This window comes from Xiphophorus couchianus, chromosome 20 (assembly GCF_001444195.1).
Source record: "Xiphophorus couchianus chromosome 20, X_couchianus-1.0, whole genome shotgun sequence".
NCBI classification, from domain to species: Eukaryota; Metazoa; Chordata; class Actinopteri; order Cyprinodontiformes; family Poeciliidae; genus Xiphophorus; species Xiphophorus couchianus.
In genome coordinates, this window is record NC_040247.1 from 5917567 (window position 1) to 5941168 (window position 23602).

Genomic DNA, 23602 nt, shown 5'->3' on the forward strand with positions numbered 1-23602 from the left:
GTCAAATAATGAGGTCATTAGCAGGACTCTGGAGAACTTGACTGCACATAGGAGGTGATTCAGCTATTGCATTCAAGTGTGTTGGACCAGGGAGATATCTAAGATTTGCAGGACACCGGCCCTTGAGGACCAGGATTGCCCACCCTTCTTCTAAACGTTGGACTAATGACCTCTTTCTTTTGTGAGTATACCTCATTCACAACAAACATCAAATGGAACAAATATATTTCATAAAATTTTAACAAACAAATGGCTTCTACCGTGGTAATTATGTGAAATTAAATTAATTCTATCCCAACTTCAGAAGATTTGCCTTTACCTTTACAGAGCTCTTTGGTTCCTCCTATCTGTCTGTAGCTTCTCATATTGACGTCATCAAACCAAATTTCAGACCTACCATAACTGACTGACACCTGCTGGCCTAAGGTTAGCAAGGAACAAACACAACTTTTCTTATTACAATTTTCAAATCTTTGATAAACAAAAAGATTCATATGAGTTTGGTGGATCACTTTATTGAAAAGGGTGGCAGTTTAAAATCCATACAAGTTTCCATCATTGATTTGAAACGCAGTGAGGAATCTCATGTTTCTGGCTGATTCTTGATGTTACTAGTCCACTTTATTCTGTAAAGAAACACATTTTTATCTTGATCATGCTTCATTTGCAGCACAAACTCAAATGTTTCAATGTGACATCTTGGTACATTTCTCCATTTCATGAATCTTAAACAATTTTTTTATAGCTTACCTCTAACATTTAGTGTAATGGAGGACTCCGCGCTACCTAGTTTGTTCTCAATGATAACCTTGTATTCCCCATTGTCTTTGGGTGCCACTCGTAGTATTAGCAATGAGCAGACTCCACATACATTTGTTATGTGGTAGTTTGTGTTTGTGTTGAGGCTGATGTTGTTGTGGTACCAAGTTACACGTGGGCCTGGGTCACCTTTTACTGCACAGCTCATGTAGCATTCATATCCTTCAGGGGCTGTGCGTCTCTTTAAGGGGATAATGAATGATGGAGGTGACTCAAAATTCAGGGCTTTCATCTGTGGCATGTCAACATTGAACTTTCCTGAAAGATAAATTCATTAATGTTGCCGCAAGACAACATGATGTATTGGTAATGCCAAAGTAAAAATCAAGACCCCACATGTTTTACTCACTGCTGTTTATAACTAGAACTGTTTAGATGATTTCAGTAGATGCTGCATTGGCTTAAGTTATTTACAATATGCCTACATAAATATTTGTCATCACTGCTGTAACAGTAATCTGTTTCATATAAAGCCATGCATGATGTTGAGTCCTTTCTGTTACTTTCTCTGTTTGCACCACATTTAGTGAGCCAGTTGTAAAAATCATGCTTTGCTTCAAAAGCAAATATATTTTACAAATTAAATGTAACCAACACACCTTACTAAAAGATGACTTCCATTACTAGAATTGCAAATGTATATGCATTTCTTTTCGTGAATGTATTTTTACGTTCATTTGTTGTCCCTTTTAAATTGTCTCAAAATTCACACAAACCTTTTTCCTTTTTTAAAGCAAACACAGGGGACTCAGATGGTGGTGACAGGCCCATGTCGTTTTTCGCAAACACTCTGAAGTAGTACTCCCGCCCAGGCATAATGTTGACAACTGTGAACTTGTTGTTAAAAAGATTGTCAGCTGCTGTCCTCCAAGTGCGCTTGAAGGAGTCCCTCTTGGACACCATGTAGTGTATTCTGTCATCTCTTTTCTCATCTGGAGATGGAGCCCAGCATAGAGTCACTGTTCCTGGTATGTTCTCCTCCAGCTCTACAGGGCCTGGAGGCTTAGGGTCATCTAAAAGAAAATTAGGACACAGATATATAGAAAGGCTGATGAAGCCCCCTTTAAATTTTGGGTTTCTTTCTTCAAAGCTGAATTGGTTACCAGTGTGAAAGGTTTTTGAAAAGTTTATTCCCTGATCAGATTTTTTTTCTTGTCAAAAATGTCCTGTGGTGTAAAGTTTGGTTAATAAGATGCCAGAAAAATGCTGCAGTGACTGATTTTATTATTATTTTCTCCTTGAATGTATAGCGAGTATGTGTTAAGCTTACACTGTTTTAAAACTACAGTTAGCAAGTTAAATATGACATGTCTGTAACCCAAGATGGCTAAACTAGTACATAGCCTTCATCATGCTTGTGCTGATCTATAAAATGCATGGAAAATAAACAGTGTAAGATTTGGCAGAAGATCTACCACTAAATTTTGTGGATGTTTTACCAAAGTCTATAGATCAAAATCAAAAAGACAATAAAACATCTTAGAAATAACATTGTCTAAATGTAATAATGCATGTAATATTACCTTAGCATCAGAAGGAATAACTGTTCCTTTTCTGTTTTAAATTAAAGCAATAACATCATGTTATGATGCCCTGAAATTATAGTTTGACCTTATTACTGAATGACAGTAATATGTGCAGGTCTAATGCATCTGAAACCAATGGTTACAATATTCCTTTAGTTATGTAATTTGAACAGTTTAATAATTCTAAAACACTACATAAGAGTTCTGTAAAATCCTACATGTAACTATATACAACTGATTTGGCAACACAAACTCCAAACTTTGCGTTCTTATGTGTGGACAAAACTGTTAGAAGTGTCTTGTGGTTTCTGCAGTTCTTGGCAGCAGGATGGGATCTTTTATATGCATTTAATTGGCTTTACAGACTTGATCTGCATTTTTATCCCTATGTAGGACCAATATTTTTGAACAGATCCATATATTGATAAGACATTTTAAATCGATGTTTTTTCACTTCAACATTTAATCTTATGGTTGATTTCTTTGTAAGCTTTGCTCTGTTCATTGAGATGTGCAGCCAAATCTGAATGCTGGACTTTTACCTGTAACTCTGATTTCTACACTGAAGCTTTCCTGGCCAACAATGTTCTTGACAGTGATCATATAGATGCCACTATCTGATCTCTCAGATGTGGGAATTAACAGCTGAGATCCTCTATCTGAATTGGTTATAGTCACATGTTTGAGCAAAGGAATTCCATCCTTTATCCAAGAAATATCAGGCATCGGAGAAGCCTGTAGATAATACAAACAAAATGATGACCAAAAACATTGGATGAGGCACATTTTCACACAAGCATGGTAGAAGGTTTTATACCTCAAAGTTGATGTTGACTCGAATAGTGTTTCCAGATTTCACCACCATCAAGGTCTTCATGTTGCGGTCCTTGAACCTTGGTCTCACTGTATGTTAAATTTAAAAATCTAAGTTTTATTTTTAATTTTTTTTACAAGATAGCAGATTAATATTGCTACATTATTTATTTTGTACTGTCGGGGCAGTATGTCAGGGAAAAATAGTGTGTGCAAAACGCGTTCATAAATCAGTTCCATATCCTGTGCTGTAGTTATATTTACTGTACACATTTCATTGGTCTAATGTACTTCCTGGTGAATCATCCACAGTGTAGTATGACCAAATTCAGAAAAAGCTGAAGCCTCAGCACAAAGATTCTCACTGTGTTGCATAGAATGTTTTTTGCTAGAAATCTACCAAAACAAATTACTTTAATAATTGTAAAATACTATGTTGGTTTTAATTAAGTCTTTGCAAATTTTGTTTGTTTTGGACAATCATAATTTTATTCTTGTCAACATATTCCATTGTTAATTGCCACTATTCACTATTCCAACTTTGAAACTGCAAAATTGCACTACACAAAGACCAGAAAAACTGATTTGGTGACTATATGTTACATAATTATAAGCTAATTGGAAAAAAAGACCAACAACTTACAGGCATTTGAAGAATTTTTGTGAGACACTTTTGTGAGTACTGAATACATATTTTGATGAAGACATTACATAATGCCAGAAAAAAACAATCTTGTAGTGTTGATAGACTTCTTACCAGGAGGTGGCATGGCAATGATGTAATTATCAAAGCCTTGAGGATCCCCATTTCCACCATAATTTGTGGCAATTACTCTCACCCAGTATGCAGCCATTGCCTTGAGGCCAAGCACAGTGTAGGAAGTTAATCTAATTGGTGTGGCATTGCAGCGGGTCCATTCAAGGCTCTCTATTGGTCTGATTTCCACATAGTAACCCTGGGCTTCATCTTCTACGCCTTTCACTTCCTTTGGTTTTGTCCAAGCCAATGACAATGTAGTGTAACTTGAAGATGTTATCTTAAGGTCTATCACTTTGCCTGGAGGTTCTGAAAGCACACCAAAGCAAATAAAAGTATAACTATATTCCCTTTTAAGATTTTTATTTTTTAATGTTCTTTGTGTAAAAAAACAAACAAAAAAAAACTTCAACACAATTCAGGAGTAATTTGTAGCTGGCTTACTCTTAGGATCTCTTGCAATAACTGCCTCACATGGAATACTGGGTTCTCCAGCACCAGATAGGTTGATGGCAGACACTCTAAATCGATATTCTGCACCCTCAAAAATATCTTTCACTGCATACTTTGTATCTGAGAAGGAAGGAAAAAGCTGCTATTATGCCACTCACTATCTTTATTCAAGTCGACATATGCCACATACTGCTAAAAACAATCGCTCTTTAAACTGTGGTGGCTTGCGTCATACCTGTAATTGGACCATTTTGATTTACAAGGCTCCAGTAATTCGTGCCTGTCTTGTTCTTTTCCAAGTTGTACCCCATAACTTTGGTTCCCCCTGTGTCACAGGGTGGACACCATGACAGGTTGATACAGTCTTTGAAAGCACTCGCCACTTTGGGTGCTGTCGGTGGTCCAGGATAACCTGTTGCAAAAAGAATAGATTTTTACATTTAGTTTATTTTTTGTGGAAGTCTGGGTATGAGCATAGCAAGTGATTTTCCATGATTATGCATGATTTCCATGATTATGGACCTCACTGGGATTTCCTTCCATGACCATTTTTCAATCTTTGATCATTTCACACTTGACTTGTTACTATGGCTAAAGTCTTATCAATGTGTCAAAGGTTGAGCACCTTGTACTTTTAGCCACAATATATCACACTTTTTCACAGATATAAATTTAGCTCTGTTTTAAGACTTACGTAATACACCAGCTGGTATGTCCCCTGTCTGCAGGTAATCACTGATGCCTTCAGCATTCTTGGCTCTAATCCTGTAACAGTATCTTCTGCCAGGGTCCACATCAGTGTCCTTGTAGCTATGGATAAAAGGGATCTCTCCCAGATTTGACCATTTATTTCGTCCCACCTGTTGCCGTTCTATGATATAATTGGTAACTGGACAACCACCGCTGTCTTTTGGTGGTTTCCATTTGAATTCAACAGAAGTAACTGCACTTTCTGTTATCTCAACAGGGCCTTGTGGGAGTGTTGGTTTGTCTGTTGGCAAAATGGGTGGAGTTTATGGTTTGCTAAGGATAAAAGATTGATCTATTCTTTGGTCAATGTACACCTACCAAGTACTATAAGCCTCGACACAGCTTCTATGACGCCAAACTCATTTTTTATTTTGATTTTGACTTCTCCAGTATCTTTTCTTTGACATTTGGTGAGGCGCAGTTGACTCTCAGTGTCTGAAGTGTCAATTTTCACATTGACTGCAGGCAGAAGCTCGTCATCATTCTTGTACCACTGTATGTTCATTGGTGCTCCACCTGAGAAAGGCAGCTTCCACTCGGCATTGTCACCTACTCTAACAATCACAGGATTTGTAAATTCACCTAGAGCATCAGGGTCGAGTCTTGGTGGGTCTGTAGTGTGGAAGACAAAACAGGCATTTTTTTGACAAAGTTGCCATTAAAATCTTATTTCAAAATTGTTATTATTCTGACCTTGAACATTCAGTGTTGCCTCTGATTTGCGTCCTTCAGCTTCAAAGCGATACACAGCATTGTCATCTTTTTTACAGCATTCAATCATTAATATGTGACAGGCTCCATCTTTGATTATCTTTACGCCTTCTTCCTCTGTCAGCTTATCGGATAGACAAAAACATACCAAGAATTTGAAAAATCTTAAGACATTTTTGTGTAAATGATTAATTGGTTTCATTGTAGCTGTACTGTACAATTATTTTATTGATTTACCAGCTTTCCATTTTTATACCAGCGTCCTTCAGAGGTTTCACTGTTTAGTTTGCAGGACAGCTCTGCTCGGTCACCGACTTTGGCATTTATATCTGACAGACCTCTGACAAACTGAGCTCCTCGGTCTGCATTTTGACAATGGGATAATGACAGGAAAAAAACGTTTAGACAACTTCTGCTCTCTTTAACATCATATGAAAACTGATCGCTCACCATCTTAACATTTTCAGATCTAAATATTTAGGCCAATTTTTCAGGCTTCTTTGCAGACGGGCACACTTTTCTTATTTGTTTAAGCCAGAACATTTTCTTACAAATCACTTTTTGGCTAATTTGATAAATAGATTTCTGACTAAGTCAAACATTTAATCTTATAAATGCATATTATTATGGATGAGTAGATGGATTCAAGAACTGAAATAGTGCACACACTGAAGCTACTAAAGTATTGTAACATAAGTAAAATAATGCGTAAGGGGTTTTTTTGGCCAAAAGATTAATTAGGCAAAAAAAAAAAAAAGAATCACTTTTGGCAAAAAAAATTACTTGGCCCATCATTTTAAGAAGATGGTGATATTTATCCTAACAGTTTTTATTACAGTTAAAAATGTTTATCATTATTCCATCTAACTGGGTTCTTTTTGTCAATAGCTGTGATAATTGTACATGTATCGCTGTCAGTGATACGTATATTTTGGAGCTAGCACATTTGTATGAACTTGTGAACTAATTTTCATTATTTGATCAAAGTTTTACCTATGGCAGAGTCGGAAACCAAAACAGCAGCTCTGGATTGCTTCTTTGTCTTATTGCCATCATCTGTTGTGCTTTTATCATCTCCTAGTAGGTTTTTATTCTTGCCATCTTCATCATTCTTGTCTCCATCGTTTCCTTTTCCTGATCCATCACATATACCTTCACCATTATCCTCTCCACCATTACCATCTCCACCTTCCCCTCCTACTCTTCCTTCTTTGCCATCTTCTACTTTTTCCTGTGCATCTTTTTCTGTACCATCATTTTCAGCCTTTGTTTGCTTTGCTGTGTCCATTTCAGTGTTTTCTTTTGGAAACTTCTCTTGCTCTTCTGAGATCAGCTTAGACTTATCACTGGGTTTGGTGTCCTTACGCCCACTTGAATCAGCTGAATGATAGTTAGCACACATGCAAGATGAGAAAAAAAAATCAGAAATGACAAGATGAAGCAATTTTTACAGACTCTGGATAAAGATTAGATTTAAATTATAGTTGATAATATAGACATATACCAATATTTTTTAGTGAAAAAGGTCAATATACCTTGGACATTGAGTGAGGCGCTACTGGAGGTTATGCCAGCAATGGCATAATATGCTCCCTTATCTGCCATTTGGCAATCTTTTATTCTCAGGGTGTGAGTAAGTTTGTCCTCTGAGATGGTGATCTCATATTTACCACCATGTTCCAGTGATGCATCCTCTTTTGACCAAGTTATTTTGTTGAGAGGTGTTGACAAAACGCACTGAAAGACTGCATCTTCATTCTCAGTGACTTTACTGTTCTTGATTTTTGCTACAAACTCCACATCGGGTACTAAGAGAGGTGAAAAAGGCACAATGCTTTATTTCTAATAAATTCCCAATATAGATGTATTGAATTTAAGTGTAATAATTAGGGCTTACCTTGAAAGTCTGTTGTAAGAACATTGGTCTCTTCAACATCAACTTGATAAAATCCAGCATCCTCTCGCTGAGGGTCTTTGATGCTGAAAAGATAGTTTATTCCAGTTTTCTGAAGGCTGTGCTTTGAGTTTTTGTCGTCATCATATGGAATCGAGGTCCCATCCTTGTCAAAAATAAGAATTTTATTTTGTTTATCGAAGATTTTTTTGATCATTCAGATGTTGTTTTTATGCTTAAATAAGACATTTTAATTCACCTTGTATAAATTAACTTCACTGTTGGGATCTCGTAGTTTCATATCGAAGCTAAATTCGGCTCTTCCAGATGGTTTCACTTCAATTTGTTTAATATTGTCCAGATTTTCTACAACCTATGACATAAAGATAAAAAAAAAAAAGCATTAATACTGCTGCAGAGTTGCTTACTATTGGCAACTCATAGTACTGAATGTATGCCTTTTAATATATAATTATGCCCTGTTTTAGCTGCAGGGCATAAACGCCTCATGCAAAAAAAGAAATGACTAAAATCAAGCAAATGTGTCTTGGTTTTCTGACAAAAGGTGCAACTCAAAATTCAAATTGATTTCTGTCAGAAAAATGTATTTTGCTGGTTGAAAATGTATTCTCACTATTTGTACAGTCATTAATAATTTCAGTCAGCACCTTTGATTGCTCATCTTCCCTCTCCTTTTTTATCTGTTTGAGTTTCTTCAGGAACCAGCGGAAGTCGGTAATACCAAACTCCAAACAGATTCTTTCATAGTCTTTCTTTGGTGCACTCAGAAGCAGTTCCAAGAGTTTAGGATCAATTTCTCCCTCTTTTTGTTGAGGGAGTTGTTTTTTCCTGGTGGCTACAGTTCTGAAAAGAGAGAAAAGTAAATATCTTCCTTTAGGTTTTATAGTTTTAAATGACTGATAATTCTTAAACTAGAGGTGAACTTACGTTTTCTTAAGCATGGATCTGAAATCTTGTGTGGCCTGCTCATTTGACCCATTTGCTAAAAAGCAAAAAAAATCATTTTAGAGGGAAAAAGTTTATTAAAGTCAGTAAGTGAAAGGCACATCATTCAGTAATTACTGCTTGACAGACAAAAAATATGCATCTTCTTATTTAGTATTTACATTTCGTACCATTCTGTGGTTTCTTCTTGAAGCCTGTTTAAGAAACACAGCAACAAAAAGGACAAATAACTAACTGTGGTGTAGTAAAATTCTTTTGTCTTATGAAAATATGAACTCATACCTTCAACAACATTCAGGGTGACTGCACAGACTGCTTGTCCATACTCATTTGTTGCAAAGCACTTGTAATTGTCCGCTTGTTCAAGTTTAACATTTACTATCTGACAAAGTAACAATAAAAATAACATTTCAGTAGAGGTGCAAGAAAATACTTTTTTTGCCCCAGAACAGTAACACTTTATAGCTGTCTTAAAGTCTTAACTGTTTTTTTCTTTAAGCAATGAATTTCAAAGCAAATCTGTATTTTTAAGGAAATTTAAATTTTTCTATAGATAATGTGATTATTTATTTGAGGATTTCAGGTACTACATGTTGCCCTAGGTTGGAAAATAAGAGGATTTCAGATTTGCAAGGGGATTTCTTCTGCAGGGAAAAAAATATAGTCATCCTTCTTTTTTCCCAACTTTTACTTCAAGCTGTGTCTTGGAAATTGGATGTTCAGACTTTTTGAATATTGCTGTTTATTTGTTTTGCTAAAAGAATAGAATAGAATAGAAGTACTTTATTCATCCCAACAGGGAAATTACTTCGCAGTTACAGCATAGAGATAAGACACAATAACAACTACCACTGAGTAGTAGTTGTAGATAAAATAAAATAAAATATAAAATGCTATAAATTGTAAAAATATGAAATGCTGTTAATATAAAAGCAACTTATCACCACACATTTTGGATTTGATATGTTGACAAAAGCAGAAATCTTTTTTTTTTTTTTTTTTTGTATTTACCTCAAGAACATGTTCTTGAGCTCGTTTGTCATATCTGGTGCTGTACTTTTCTTGATCATCCATTTCACCCTTGTTGCGAGTCCATGTAACAGCTGGTGGTGGCTCGCCGCTAACCATAGCTTTAAAAAAGGCTTTTTTACCTGAAGGAAGTTAAAACAGCAACAGATGGGACAGTGCAAAAGTGGCATTTGACCATTTTAGTTTTTTTTTAGTATATTGTGCAGTATTTTACTTTACCCTCTTGAACATTTGTAGTCATTGGTTTCCTGGAAAAATCTGGTGCAGATTTTCCTGCAGGAAGTCGCTCTACAAACTGAGTGATCATAACCCCAGGGACTCGGGACCTTTTCTTGATGGCCACTGTTGGGATTTAAAGAAAATATATTTAATATGGAAGAATCATAGTTGTATATTTGAATGTACAGTACAGACCAAAGGTTTGGACTTTTGGTCTGGACTGTAAGTGAAATAATATGCTGGTAAAACAACTGACAGCAGCATGCAGATATCGCCATCACAACCCAGAGTGAGGTAAAGAATGTACTTAATTTTGGGCTATCTACAATATGTGTAAAACTAAACTTTTAGTTGAAATTAGATTAAAATTGATTGAAATTAGGTTGAGCGTAAGATTAACTTAAAATTTCTAATGTTAACCATAAACCGAAACCTAATTTTCATCTATTTATTTAAGCAGCAACATTAATCTCCATATAATCTGGCGTAAACTCCACAGTGAGAACATTTGTTTCTAATTTATTACCCCTAAAATGCTTTCAAATTTTGCCATGTTATATCCCCAAACTCTAACAAAGTTTAATATTTGAAGTAATACATCTAAACAAGTTGCATATAATTTTAGAATTTTAGGGAAACTATTGTTCGTTTTTTTTTTTTTTATGATACTTCCACAACCATCACCAGTGCACCTTCCTCTACATGCTTGCTGCCTACCCTGCATTGTTTTTGGGAAACCTTTGAGTGGAATTCTCCAGATTTTCCTACCTGAGCTGTTGATCTCTGCTCCTCTTCTAGAGTTAATGTGACCCTGTTTGGTTTTTCACTGATTAATGCTCTCCCTGCTTGACTCTAATTTTTGGTGGATGGCTATGTGTTGGTAAGTTTACAATTGTGCAAAGGTGAATTCGTGTCTAGGTTATACATTTTTTAAATAATTTTACAAATTTCATTTCATAAATTTTCCCTGGCTCAGTTAAGCAGTATTATGTGCTTTTCTAGCAAATGTTAGCCCAATAAAACGCATTGACATTTGTAGTTGTCACTAGATAAAATGTAAAGAAATTCAACTGATTTCAATACTTTTGCACATGTGCTGGCTGCAGTTTAACATCAGGATAACACCAGGGGTCACTGTTGACCTTCCTTTTTTGCCAATACCTATAGTTGTCTACATGATGACAAAACATGTTTATTTATTTGATGGATTAAGATACCATTTTATTTGTCAGTTCTTAAAATTATTTTTTTATCTCTAAATCAGCCAAAAATTTACAAATGTATACATTTTTGCTCAAATAAATATATATTCTCATAATTTTTCCAGCCTTGTTTTAAATGTGTGTGATAGCTTAGTAGACAACATAAGATTTAACCAAAAGCTGCTGCAAACACAAAGACCAGCAGACCATCTGTTTCAGTGCATCACCTCTGAACTGCTCCTGTTACCCTCTAGCTAGCACATTAAGTGCATCTCTTCTGCTGCTTTACATGAATAGATCAATGATCTACTTACCATATAGCACTGCTGTGTGAAGAGTCAAACTTGCCAACAAACTTCTGCTGACTACGACTTATTTGACACTAAAAGTTTTCACACTTGTTTTGTTTAAATTATATACAAACTTGCTAGGAGCTTACTTAGGAAAAAAAAAGATATTGTGAACATGATTTTATGGGAAATCAGTCAAATTAGTATAAGCAAGTGATTATTTTTTACAAATATACAGTTAAGTCCAGCTTATTTATTATTGCACTTTGTCCTCTACGAGTCATTTTTAGACTATGAATTTGGCATAATTATTTCCCCAGCTGGCGTACTGCAGCTTTAGGACATGCATTGAATATTCATCAAATTGTGTGTCATCTCTCCAGGGGGGATGGTTTATGTTCTTATATCATCTGAATGCAGGGAGGATTCTTGTAACCTTGTTCCTTAAGCATTGATTCTCTCAAAATCCACGTCTGTTCTGATAGCAGTCTTTCGTTTTCTTCTGCATACCAATTGCTCCCAGAAGAACTGTTGGATTTAGGCGGCAGCAAACTTGAGGATATCTTCCGTAAGAAAATGTGCTGGCTGTTCTTGCAGATATTCCTGGCATAAACCATTCCGAGCCACCGCTTTTTGCCTTGAGAATTACTGTGTGTTGCTTTAAGACACTTTGAAGTAGTCTTTCTTGAAAATAGAAAATCGAATGGTACATTTCATTTCCTACATAAAATGTATACCATCACATCTTCTTTTTATCTTAACTACATAACATATTTATTTCTGGTTATATTCCTGTTTTTACAGAAAAAGAATTGCTAATTTTGTAATTTTTGCTTTTAAGGAATAGATAAGTCTGTACTCTTTATATAGTCTTGTTTTACACATCGTAAGTTTAGATGTGTAAAACAAGACGATATATAAGTTAAGTTCAGCATTTTAGAATTATATTAGAATTGATGGATTAGCTTCTATGTGCTGCATACTTGTTTACATTGTTTCATTTACTATTTGGTATCGATGAAAATAAAAAATGTTGTGAATGATAAAGTTGCTTCAACAGTACTTGTTCTAAGCTTAATTGCTTCAATTCATGGAGTGTGAGCATACTGTTTATAGTTTACATAAAAATTGTGTGTTATTTCAAATAATATTCTAAGCATATTTGCCTGTTTCCTTTTGTAGCAGTAACATCTGCCGAAATGAGAGTGAAGGCCATGTATATCATTAGCTCTTTCTACACAACAGTTCCTTCGTATCAGCTAATAAAAAACATGTCCTTGTGAAGCAGCTGATGTTCCACTTTCATATTTACACACAGTCACTGATGCAGGTCATTGCTCTCGTAAAATTACATGTGGGATAAGCCAGAAAGAACAACATTGTGTCGAGAGGAGGATTACTTTGACTGCTCACCTATTCTGCTCATGCATGCCAGTTCAGATTCGTGATTTCCTTTATGGTTAGGGTGGGGCAGAGGTGTAATTCTAATGGATTTTCTTCAAAGTCTCCAATTTTATCTTTGTTTTTTTTTTTTCAAGTATGCTACTAATGGAGTGAGAGGGTTCTCAGAGTTGTCTTCAGAGCGAAGTAGTGGGGCTGGTGTGTTGTATTTATGAGCATTTTTTAAATATCTAATGTCTATAATTTAGTGATATTTAGCACACAGTTATCTAATAAATATGCTGAATAAATTCCCAAACCTGGTACACAAAATTCATATAAACCTGTGAATTTCCACAATTTGGAAATCCTTTATTGATTGTCTCATAATTGTTCCAAATGTTTTGCTAACAATCATCCACACACACACACTGATATCCATGAGAACAAGTTATCAAAACATTTTAACTTAATAATTAGGACTGGATGAAGCAGCTGGAGTACCGAAAAGGAACCTACTCATGTATTTGAGAAAACATGGAAATTCCATGTAGAAACACCCTATTAAAAACCCAAGGCCATTTTGCTGCAAGGCACCTATGCTAACTGCTCCAACAAGTAGTCCATCCAGAAAACAAAACTCACACAACAACAACGGCTACAAAGACAAGTAATTAAACTTACCTGAGCATTTTGGTTGCTCTTGGGGAATTTTAGAACTCATTGTAGATTTTGTTTGTTGGTTGTGACTGAATTCTTGATGTCTTTTGGCGAAAGTAGGAAAAAAAAGAATTATAAAAACTGAACTGCAGTTTACATTATTTGTGTTTCCTTTTCTTAATTTATTATCTATTGTATATATTGAGTCATTTTCTTAATTTGTTCATATTTATATAATATTTTTTATTATTAATCGTGATCTTTGATTTCAAGTTTGCCAATATAGCACTTATTGTATGTATGTTTGTTAAACCTTAAAATGGGGAAAAAGGGAGAAAATAATTAGTGGAGAATTAAGTCATAATTTATTTAGTCATTACAGTTTTTAACATTCTTGAGCGACTCTTCCCTCGTGGCTTCTAATAAACCCAGTGTCACACCTAAAAACAGAGCCATGGCACAGGGAAGGTTTAAAACACTGCCTTGAAGCTTCTCAGGTGGCAAATGTTGCCATATGACATCAGTCTGTCAATTGGGATGGCTTGAGTGCTGCGTGACTTGTGGAGACAGTTGGAGACAAACTGGGAAACTGTAAATGAGGAATGTGAAATCCCACCTAGTGCCTTGCTGGCCAGCAATTTTAACTGCTTTGGGACCAAACATAGCAAGGCATGTTGTAGCAACCAGACAAGTAAGAGGCACATTTTAAGTTAACATTAAGCCTTTTCATGCCTTAGGTTGTTTTGTGTCTTTATTAAAAAAAAATTTAGTAGATTTTTGTCATACTACAGCTATAAACGCTGTATGGTTTTGAAGCATAAAATAAATCTTTATTTTATTTAGTTTTATGACGAAATTTTAACAAAGTATAAAATGCCATTCCACAAATTCCAGTAAATTAGAAGAATGGAAGTGTAGCGGTCACTATTTTCGTAGTTCAACGATTCTGATATAAGCAGAGAATAAAGACTTTTTAAGTAAAAGCCAAAATAGAAAGAGTTGGAAAAAAATTTTTTCAGTGAGGTTTTCTTTGCTGTTCTGAATTTTTTGAGATTTAAAAAGACTGTAATTTTTCAAAAGGTGCAAATGTCCTTCAACATCTATGGCTTTGGAAAAAATATATTAAACCTTTGATGTGTCACAAATTCTGTTTGACAAAATGATCACAGACTCCTGCTCACTCGTAAAGGTCACATTCCTCTGTCACTTTCTTTTTTGTAATCTTTGATCATAAGCAAGGGTGTTTTCAGGAAGTTCAAGCTATGTTATAAACCTGCTTATAGCATGTCAGGCTTTATTTCTTTGGATTTTTGCTTTTTGAGTGATCGAATGTATTAAATGTTTGAGAGTACATCATGTTTCTGCCAGTTATGTTGGCATTTGACATTATGACTCCTTCAGTTTGCTATGAACAAAATTCCTTTAGCATAGCATGTAACATATAAATATGTTCTCCAATAATGTCAATGAAATCTACCTGTATAAGTCTATGGAATGACAAACACAGTATTTACTTTGACAAAAACAAGTTGGAACTATTGAATCTGAATGGTTAACCCTCTTTTATCAAATTGTTTCAATAATTCTGCTAGTTTTCTGACAATCTGAATAATTTAAGAACTAATTAAAACATTGTTTCAGTTTTCCAATTATAGAAGAGTTTATACTTAATTACCGATCATATATCTTTTTTCTGAATTAATAATAAATCACACTTACTTTCAGCTCTCAGTTGGTTTTTCTCAGATAAACATGTTTTAACTTCTGCTCCTCTCGCTAGGCGATATTACAGCTGTGGCTCCCCTTTTTGTTTGGTGATTAAAGTTTGGTATGCTTAATAACTCCTTACATGGACACTTTGTAAATCCTATTTTACCACAGCACAAAATGATATCTCTAGGAAAGCGATCACTCTCCAGTTGGCACTGAACAATCTTTATAACTGTTCATTCAAACTGATACTAGATATATCAAGTCATTTATATTAAGATCATAAAGAAAAATGTCAGCAATATATATTAATATCAGGAATGTAAAACTATGATAAATTGCTATGCATCACTATTAGCACTACATTTGTAACGGACATCACAGTACCACACAGGATCTGACATATAAATCTCCATTACATGTGTGTTTTAGTTCTCCTCATGCAACATACAACACCATCCACAAGCTTTTCATTGGCACCATCATACCCTTTTAGTAATGTGATCACTCAAGTATGGACTTCATTGGTCTATTAAGATCAACATGATACATTTTACTTAGTAAAATGATCCAATTTTGTTGGTATTAACGGATCCCCTGTTCCAATAATTATCCGTATGCATCAGCTGGAATCTCACAGCAGGCCTGTGGCATTTTATTGGTCACACTGAACCTGCTGTTGCATTATAAAAAGACAGTTAATCATTGAGTTTGGGTTACTCTGGACACTGTGTGCCGAGATTTTTTTTAGTTTATATTGTCATAGGTTAAATACGCATGAAATTTTCAGACTGTGAGAAGTAACCCCAAGCTTGTTAAAGAAGGTGATACAGCTGAGAAGGATCCCTGATGACATTTGTGCAGATTAACAGAAATGTTACCCCTGACCTGGTGGAGAAAATGAGGTAATCTCTCAGATATACTGCCGGCAGACATTTTGCTCGTCAAAAAGTCTGAAATTACGTATAAACTTTCTTCTCCTGGCTTAGCTGTTTGTGAAACAGGTCAGACATTACTAGTCTGCTTGTGCTGGATGTTGGAATATCAACAGAATACTCATCTTAGTTTGTAGAATGAATGGAGTGTTTGCCTATACAATAATTATAAAATCTTAGAATCGTTGTCTTAGAATGAAGTAGATATAATCATTTTAAGGTTTACAGGCATGTTGGCATGTGAATGTATAAATCCAAGACCAATGTGTACTTTAAACATGAGAATTTATTAATTCTGCTTGAGAGAACTTTACACTTTCAAAGATTTATTTTACATATGTTCCCATTGTTTTTATTACTTCCACTATCTTGTGGTCAAGATCTTTGCCTTTTCTGGATCATCCTAACCATAAAATGCCGGCCAAGGAGGTATCATCAAACTTATTTTAGAGTTTGTACATTTGCTACTTGTTCTGGACTAGGATATATCTGAGAAATCTGTGTCTAATATTGTATTATCATTAATTTAAATTTCAAGACGGCTGATAAATGAGTTGTCTAACACTATCATAAAATCATACCACAAGTGCACAAGTGCTACTGCAGGTGGTCATTAGTGATTTGACATCACTGTTCCTATAATGTGGAAGTGGAGGATACCAGACTGAGTTTTTTCATACAGATTATGATTACTGATCAATGGTAGGTGGGGAGGTTACTATTTTTTGAACATTGCTTAAGTAAAAGGATTGTTTGAAATTGTACAAAGCATATTAAACTAGGAATCTGATGCAGGTTCTTAAGGGATTTAAGATGCATTGACAAATACAATAGGTGATAGTGTATAGAGAGGGGGGGAAATTGTTAAGATGTACAACCAATACTGACAACAAAGCTTGTGGTGGCAAAAAAGAACCTACCCTTGTAGTTAAAAGTTTCTTGCTCTCCAAATGAGTTGTGGCATTTCAACCTGACTTTAGAAATGTCAACACGTAGATCACTGGGCAGATAGTCCTTCATGTGATGCCATAAATCTTTTTGTGGTTAATGTTGCATCTTAATTTTTCACTTGGAGCATCAAATGAAATGTAACAGATTTTCATGGTTTAAGAAGAAATCTTTTGTGTATGTTTAATTACATTTAGTGGGAGTAACTACCAAAGCAAACTAAGATAATTGACCAAATTAAGCAAAAGACCCACTGATTGATGATTGACCAAATTACCTTCTTGTAATCAAACACCTTCCTCTGCTATTTCTTTCTTTCTTTCTTAGTCTTTGTGACTGAAGTATTTTTATCCTCTATCCTTTGTGCATCAGAACATTGCTTTATAGAATTGCTGTGATTCGATGGTCCCCATTACTTGCCTCACAATTATTCTTATTGGTTTTGGGATCATATTTGGCCTGGTTTCTCTATGTTTAAGAAATATCCATTATTTTTACTCCATGTTATCATTAACTTTCTAACTCCAATGTGGACTTTTAAAAGGAAGAGAAAAAATGAAGGATATTTTTAGACAAAGCAGATTAACCGTGGCTGGAGAGAATGTACATTTCATAATCTACCTTTGCCCAACTGGGGGTCATGGCCTCCAGTAAATAAATCTTCATTTTTGTTTGACAACAAAGGTTTCCAGTACTTGCTGGAACTTTAAGAAAATCTGAGGTGGAAGTCGTCAGAATCCAATCCCTGGTTTCTAACCAGCTTTACAGACATAGAAAATGCCTGTGAAGTTGATGAAATTAATATGGATGAAACTGTTACTTTAGTTCAAAATGATCTTTAAGTATAAATACACAATACACAACTTAGAAATTCACATTTTAGTAACATCTTTAAGTAAAATTTTATTTTGCTGTTAAGATGACAAGTGGGAGATTAATAGTAATTTGTGTCACAATTTGTTTTCCTCTACAGCCTGTAGTTCCTCATACTGTTGTTGCTCAGTGTTACCACCATCCTGCAGACATGCAATATTCTAGGGTTTCAACAGTATGGGGTTGCGAAAAGATGAGTTAACCAGTCACATGATAGGTCACATGCTGTGTAAAACTCTGAACCTCTCACCCTAAGTATCTTAATATGCTTGTAAATCACAGTTGACAACATGACATGAAACATGGTGTGCAATGAATTTTAACCTTTCTGTTCACATCTTCTGACATTTTGAGGCAAGATATTTACATAATTGATACTTCAGCTTCAATTCTCAGTGTTTATTTTTTTTCTAATACAACAACTTATGTTCTCATTTTTTGTTCTATGAAGTTCATATGTACTGCATTCCTAATAGGTTTAAGTGTGAATATATATATATATGTTTAAATATAGATTTTCCTGCCTTCACTTGTAATACTGGTAGTGAAAAGCTAAATATATTAAATTCGGAAGCATTTTGAAACCTGAACTTTAAGATAATTTAATCATTGAACATTTGTTTTGACTACTTGGATTTGATTTTGTTGAAAGTCTACATTGCCATTGATGTGAAAGGGTTGTGTAATGTTTATTTTTAAATCCTAAATAGCTTTATGTGGTTGTTGCTGGCTGCTGATCTTAAGGCAACCAGCTGCTTCTGTGACCAATGCTGCTCCCAGCAGGAGTCCATATCCTCACAGATACTCAAACCAAGCTGAAATTATTTAATGCAAGGCACAGCTAAAGGCAATTTACACAAGCTTATCGGTATCTTTAAAGGTGAGGCTGATTAGAGCAGGAGAAGTTAAAGTTGTGATTTCTGCATAATTTGTAATATTAGGTTAAAATATTGTGTAGTAGATCATTGGGGACTGGAAAAATGCAGAAAAAGAATAATTACTGCAACAGAAGCAATTATCTGGATTTTGGTTGTGCAAAAAGAAGTAGGAATTAGTCCAAAGATTCACTATAACATATTATATTATTTGATAACTAATTGTAACAGAAAGTACAAATTAAAGTATGATTAGTGTTGCTCAAATACAATGCATAGCATTGGAATTTAAATTTATCTTATATCTTTAAGGCATTAATTGACTTTAAAAATAAAGTTAAATTTTAATGAATTGTGTCTGGAAGTAAAATTTAGAAAACTGAGGAGACATGTACACATTAAAACTCAATCTAGTGTTTATGACCATGCATGTGCACTTTCAATTTGGTTGTTATTTTGGGGATGAATATCAATAGCAAATCACATGCCATCACTTTCTCGTTTTCAGCTATTTTAAACTTTTTGTTTTATGTTTTGATAAAACATAAAACAAAAGAGTATCCATCTCTCAATATTTAACATATCTATAAAAGGGTTTAGCTGATAGTTGGATGAATGCTGTATTATACTTGGTTCTTCTGTGATCCTCCTCCACGGATCTTTTTTCCTTGTCTGATATCTGAGAGTTGTCTGGTCTGAAAGCCATTAAATCCTTACAGGAAAACTGTACGCTCTCTGACAAAGTCCCACATTGCCAGTCCTTATGTTTGCCAAGAAAGGGGATTGACTTTTATATTTTCATCACAAATAAAAATTTCTTGATGGCACAAAGCCAATGAAATCCAAAGAAAACGGCAGTTTCCTAGATTGGAAAAATCAAATGAATTTTATTTTATTTTGAAAATTATATATGGCCGTGTTAAATCATTAAAAATCATTTTTCTCTATCTACTTTTCAAATTTTTACTGTTTAATCTAACTTTTATATATATATATATATATATATATATATATATATATATATATGATTATGTTTATGCAACATAAAGTAAATCACTGAACACAGATTTGTGCTTTCTGTAGTAAAGTAAACCAAGGGAAATATTGTTTGTTGAGATTTTTTCATTAAATGCCTTGAAACATCCTATAAAGGAAAAGTACTTATTTTCTTTGCCCTCTCATACGACCACTCCCACTGCTTTCAGACAAGCTTATTTTCTTTTAAAACTAAGAACTTGACAGCACACAATTGAAATATAGCTGTGTATTCATTTGTTTTGAAATTATCATAATTTTCATTAGATTTCTCCAGGTAGCCAATTTCCCACCCACTGGTTTTGTTTTAACAGATATTGCTCTGCAATACCTTCACAAGTATTGCTCTTTTATCACAATTGTATCCTTGCTCCTGGTATATTCTTAGCACTTTTAAAAGGATTTGCAGAAAATTTATATTGGCAGTTTTGTTTACTTTCATTCGTCTTTGCCGTGTAGCCTTTCTTTCTATGAACAGTTCACTTTTACTAACTTTTTTGTTTTACTTATGGCAAATTTGAAGAGTTGCCGTAAGTTATTAGACAGTAACTTTATCATCACTGAACCCTTTTCTTTTTTTGGCTTATAACTTTCTCAGTTATATCAAATAAATGTTCTGTCACGTAAGAGTTTACAGCTAAGTATGCAAATAATATGACAACAATGACTAGATGAATATGTTTGTATTGTTATTGTTGTTATGTTGTTTAAAATTTCAACATAATTTTAGAAATTTTAATTCTAATTTATACCAACCTTTTTTCTCTTCAAAAGCTTTACTGAGAAATAAGTTTAAATGCAGTAAATCACCAGGTTTTTAGTAACAGTCAACTTTAAACAGTCCACTTTCTAACTCTTTTTTTTTTTCATTTTTAAATATTGATTCACACTCACAGAGCTGTGGGAGACAATCTAGGCTGTGGGGACCTAATTTTAAATTTTTTTAACTTTGAGGCATGAAGCAATAGTACAATGAAGCATGTGCAAATTTTAATTAAACTTTTCCAATTATTGTTTTTTTAATTAGCAGAGGGCTTTCTCATAAAAGGCAAATATGAGTCACGTTGTTGAAATTATATTTGTAGGAAAATCTCTGGGAGTGCATACACATTTAATTGCATGGTTTATTTTGTCAAATGTCAGCATTAATACAAGTAGGCTAGATTAGCCATGGAGATTCTAACAGGATTTGGATTTGAAGTCATCTTTTAGTTTTGGATTGTTCCGTTCATTTCATATAGAAACGTATTTCAAACCAGTGAGCCTTTGTTTTTTGTCTGTCTTCTCAAACCCCTGGTTTGTATCATAGAAAAGTGGTTCGTGCGCTGCTGAGTTTTGCTGAAAAAAGGGAGACATTCCTTTGCACTCCATCTGTTCTCAGTTTAAGAATTGATGGAGTTTTAAAACATTTAGAAATGTGAACATCCTGTTTTGGAACATCTTTGCTGAAGAGAAAAGATTGCTGCAAAATCCATGACTCAATGCAATCAACTGGGTCTCCATAGATTGAAAACCTTGTACCAAATGAATTTAACCGCAATACAGTACAACTATGATTTAATTAGTCAGCATCGAATTAAAATTGTCTATACAATTGGATTAAGTTGATTGTGTATGTTTGTACATAAATTGGATCTGCGGTATGTGTAGCACCTTGAGGCAACACAATTTGCAAATTTTATTTAATTAAACTAAATTAAACCCCATAGAGAAATGGGGGAGAGAGCTAAAGATAAGTGAGGCTTTCCAACCTCAAAGATTTGGAGTTTAAGATGAAAAATAAAATTGTCAAATACCAGAATAATCATTCAAAGGAGCTTTTTAATTACTGTAAATCAAGTGGAGGTGTATTATTCAAAGAGGTGTATATAATTTTCAAAATATTTTTGACTTGTATATTTTTTATAAACCCAAGTATGAATTGGATTTATGAGAAAGATGATCACTTATAAGATCATATTTTAAATTAAAGTAAAGTATAATCTACTTATAATAAAAAAGTTTGAAATATTTGAAGAAAATATTCTGAACATTGATTTTGGAGAAATATACTTTTGTTCACACTGATCACCTAGAGATGTTTTTCTATTTCAAAAGTCTTCAGAAGACAGATTTGTCTGAACTTTGAACGACCATTCACCATAATTGAATGATGCTCAGTTGGTGGGGAATATTTCAAGCTATGCAACAAAAGGAACTACAGCTGCTTCCAGGCATCAGAAGACAATGTGTGTGTGTGACTTCATATTTTCACCTTTTATATGTTTTACTTCAAGAGGTCATTGAGCTCAAATGTTCTATATTCTGGCTGATGAAAATATTGGGAAAAAAAGCTAACATGAATAAAAGTGCTGGTAATAAAGGATCATATACTTAAAATTTTACTTATTTCACAAAAATTCAAAACATTTTAACTGAAGAAAAACACATTTCACAGAATGCTAAAACACATCAAAAACAAAAATAGTAAGCAGAAACTCTAGTTTATTAGTCATTCTTTAGCTTATACTTTAGACACTCACTATTTAAATGCAGATTATCCTATTATTGCAACCCAGAAAATGAATTAGAGCAAAGTTAGAATCCCAAAAAAAATTCTTCAAGAAGAGGAACATTTAGTTTTTATTATTACTTAGAAACTGTGAAGTACTCATTACTTTTACAAATTTAGAGCGCACTTAGAAAGTCCAGAGAATACTTATACTTATCTAGCAACCCAGAATTCCAGAGGATACTTACTTACTTACTTACTTACACTTATTTAGCAACCCAGAACAGGTATTAGAACTTGGAACCAAGAAAGATTACCTTAGCAACTACATTTTAAACTCCTGGTCTTCCAAACCAGAAAAGGACTTAGACCAGAGGATACTTACTTATACTTATCTACCAACCCTGAATAAGAGTATCTTTGGATCAACATTATTAGCTTTTTCTTCTTTTGCTCTTTCCTTGGGTTTGTTATTTTGTTTGTATTTCCTTTTAATTCCTGTAAAGCACTTTGTATTGCCTTGTTGCTGAAAATGTGCTATATAAATAAAATTACCTTTACCTTTCACCTTTATAATTCTATATTTTTAAACACAGTATTTTTGGCTTGCTGAAAAGACTGTTGCCAGATGGCAGTTTATGTTTCTAATATCATTACATATTGGTGAGTTTGATTGTCAAATATTCTTTTGTCTTTGTCTTCAGGTCCACTCCAAGTAGAATTTCTTGAATTTAACACTACTAGTTTTATGTGATTTTAATCTTTGTTTTTCAGTGCTACAGTTTTATTTTATCAGACTTGATTTAATTATATTACATTGTTCCACACTTAAAATAGAATCAACGATGTTGACAGACTTCAAGCTGATGAATTTTCTCCATTGATTTTGATGCAGCGGGGCTCTACAGAAGGTCAGAACTGCTCCAGCATGTTAATCTAATGGAGTAAAAGAAGAGAACAATGATTTATGTTTTTCATTGGTGTTAAATTTGATGTGTAACATTTTATATTTAGATTTTTTACCTTTCACGTCAAGTTTTGTTGAGCACTCTACTCTCCCCAGAGAATTTTCTGCAACAACAGTGTAATCCCCACTGTCTTTGGGCCCAACGTTGAGTATTAGCATGGAGCAGACTCCACAGGTGTTGGTGATGTAGTAGTTAGTGTTGGTGTTGAGGCTGATGTTATTTTTGTACCAGGTAACATAGGGTCTGGGGTTCCCTGTCACAGCACAACTCATGTAGCACTCATATCTTTGAGGACTTT

General features: G+C 34.2%; 1 protein-coding gene across 1 annotated transcript; it reads right to left on the reverse strand.

The window, feature by feature from the left end:
- Positions 1-495: 495 nt before the first annotated feature.
- Positions 496-15240, reverse strand: LOC114134949 (immunoglobulin-like and fibronectin type III domain-containing protein 1). Its single transcript, XM_028001841.1, has 24 exons — positions 15189-15240; positions 13494-13580; positions 9938-10060; positions 9701-9840; positions 8972-9071; positions 8860-8883; positions 8672-8726; positions 8392-8587; positions 7983-8096; positions 7727-7889; positions 7365-7637; positions 6823-7209; positions 6067-6191; positions 5812-5953; positions 5437-5730; positions 5063-5359; positions 4604-4780; positions 4360-4488; positions 3916-4224; positions 3163-3248; positions 2888-3080; positions 1536-1832; positions 751-1077; positions 496-626 (listed from the first exon to the last, which is right to left on the reverse strand). The coding sequence occupies exons 2-24, from the start codon at positions 13531-13533 to the stop codon at positions 622-624; spliced, it is 3996 nt and encodes a 1331-aa protein (XP_027857642.1). The 5' UTR covers positions 13534-13580; positions 15189-15240; the 3' UTR covers positions 496-621.
- Positions 15241-23602: the final 8362 nt, after the last annotated feature.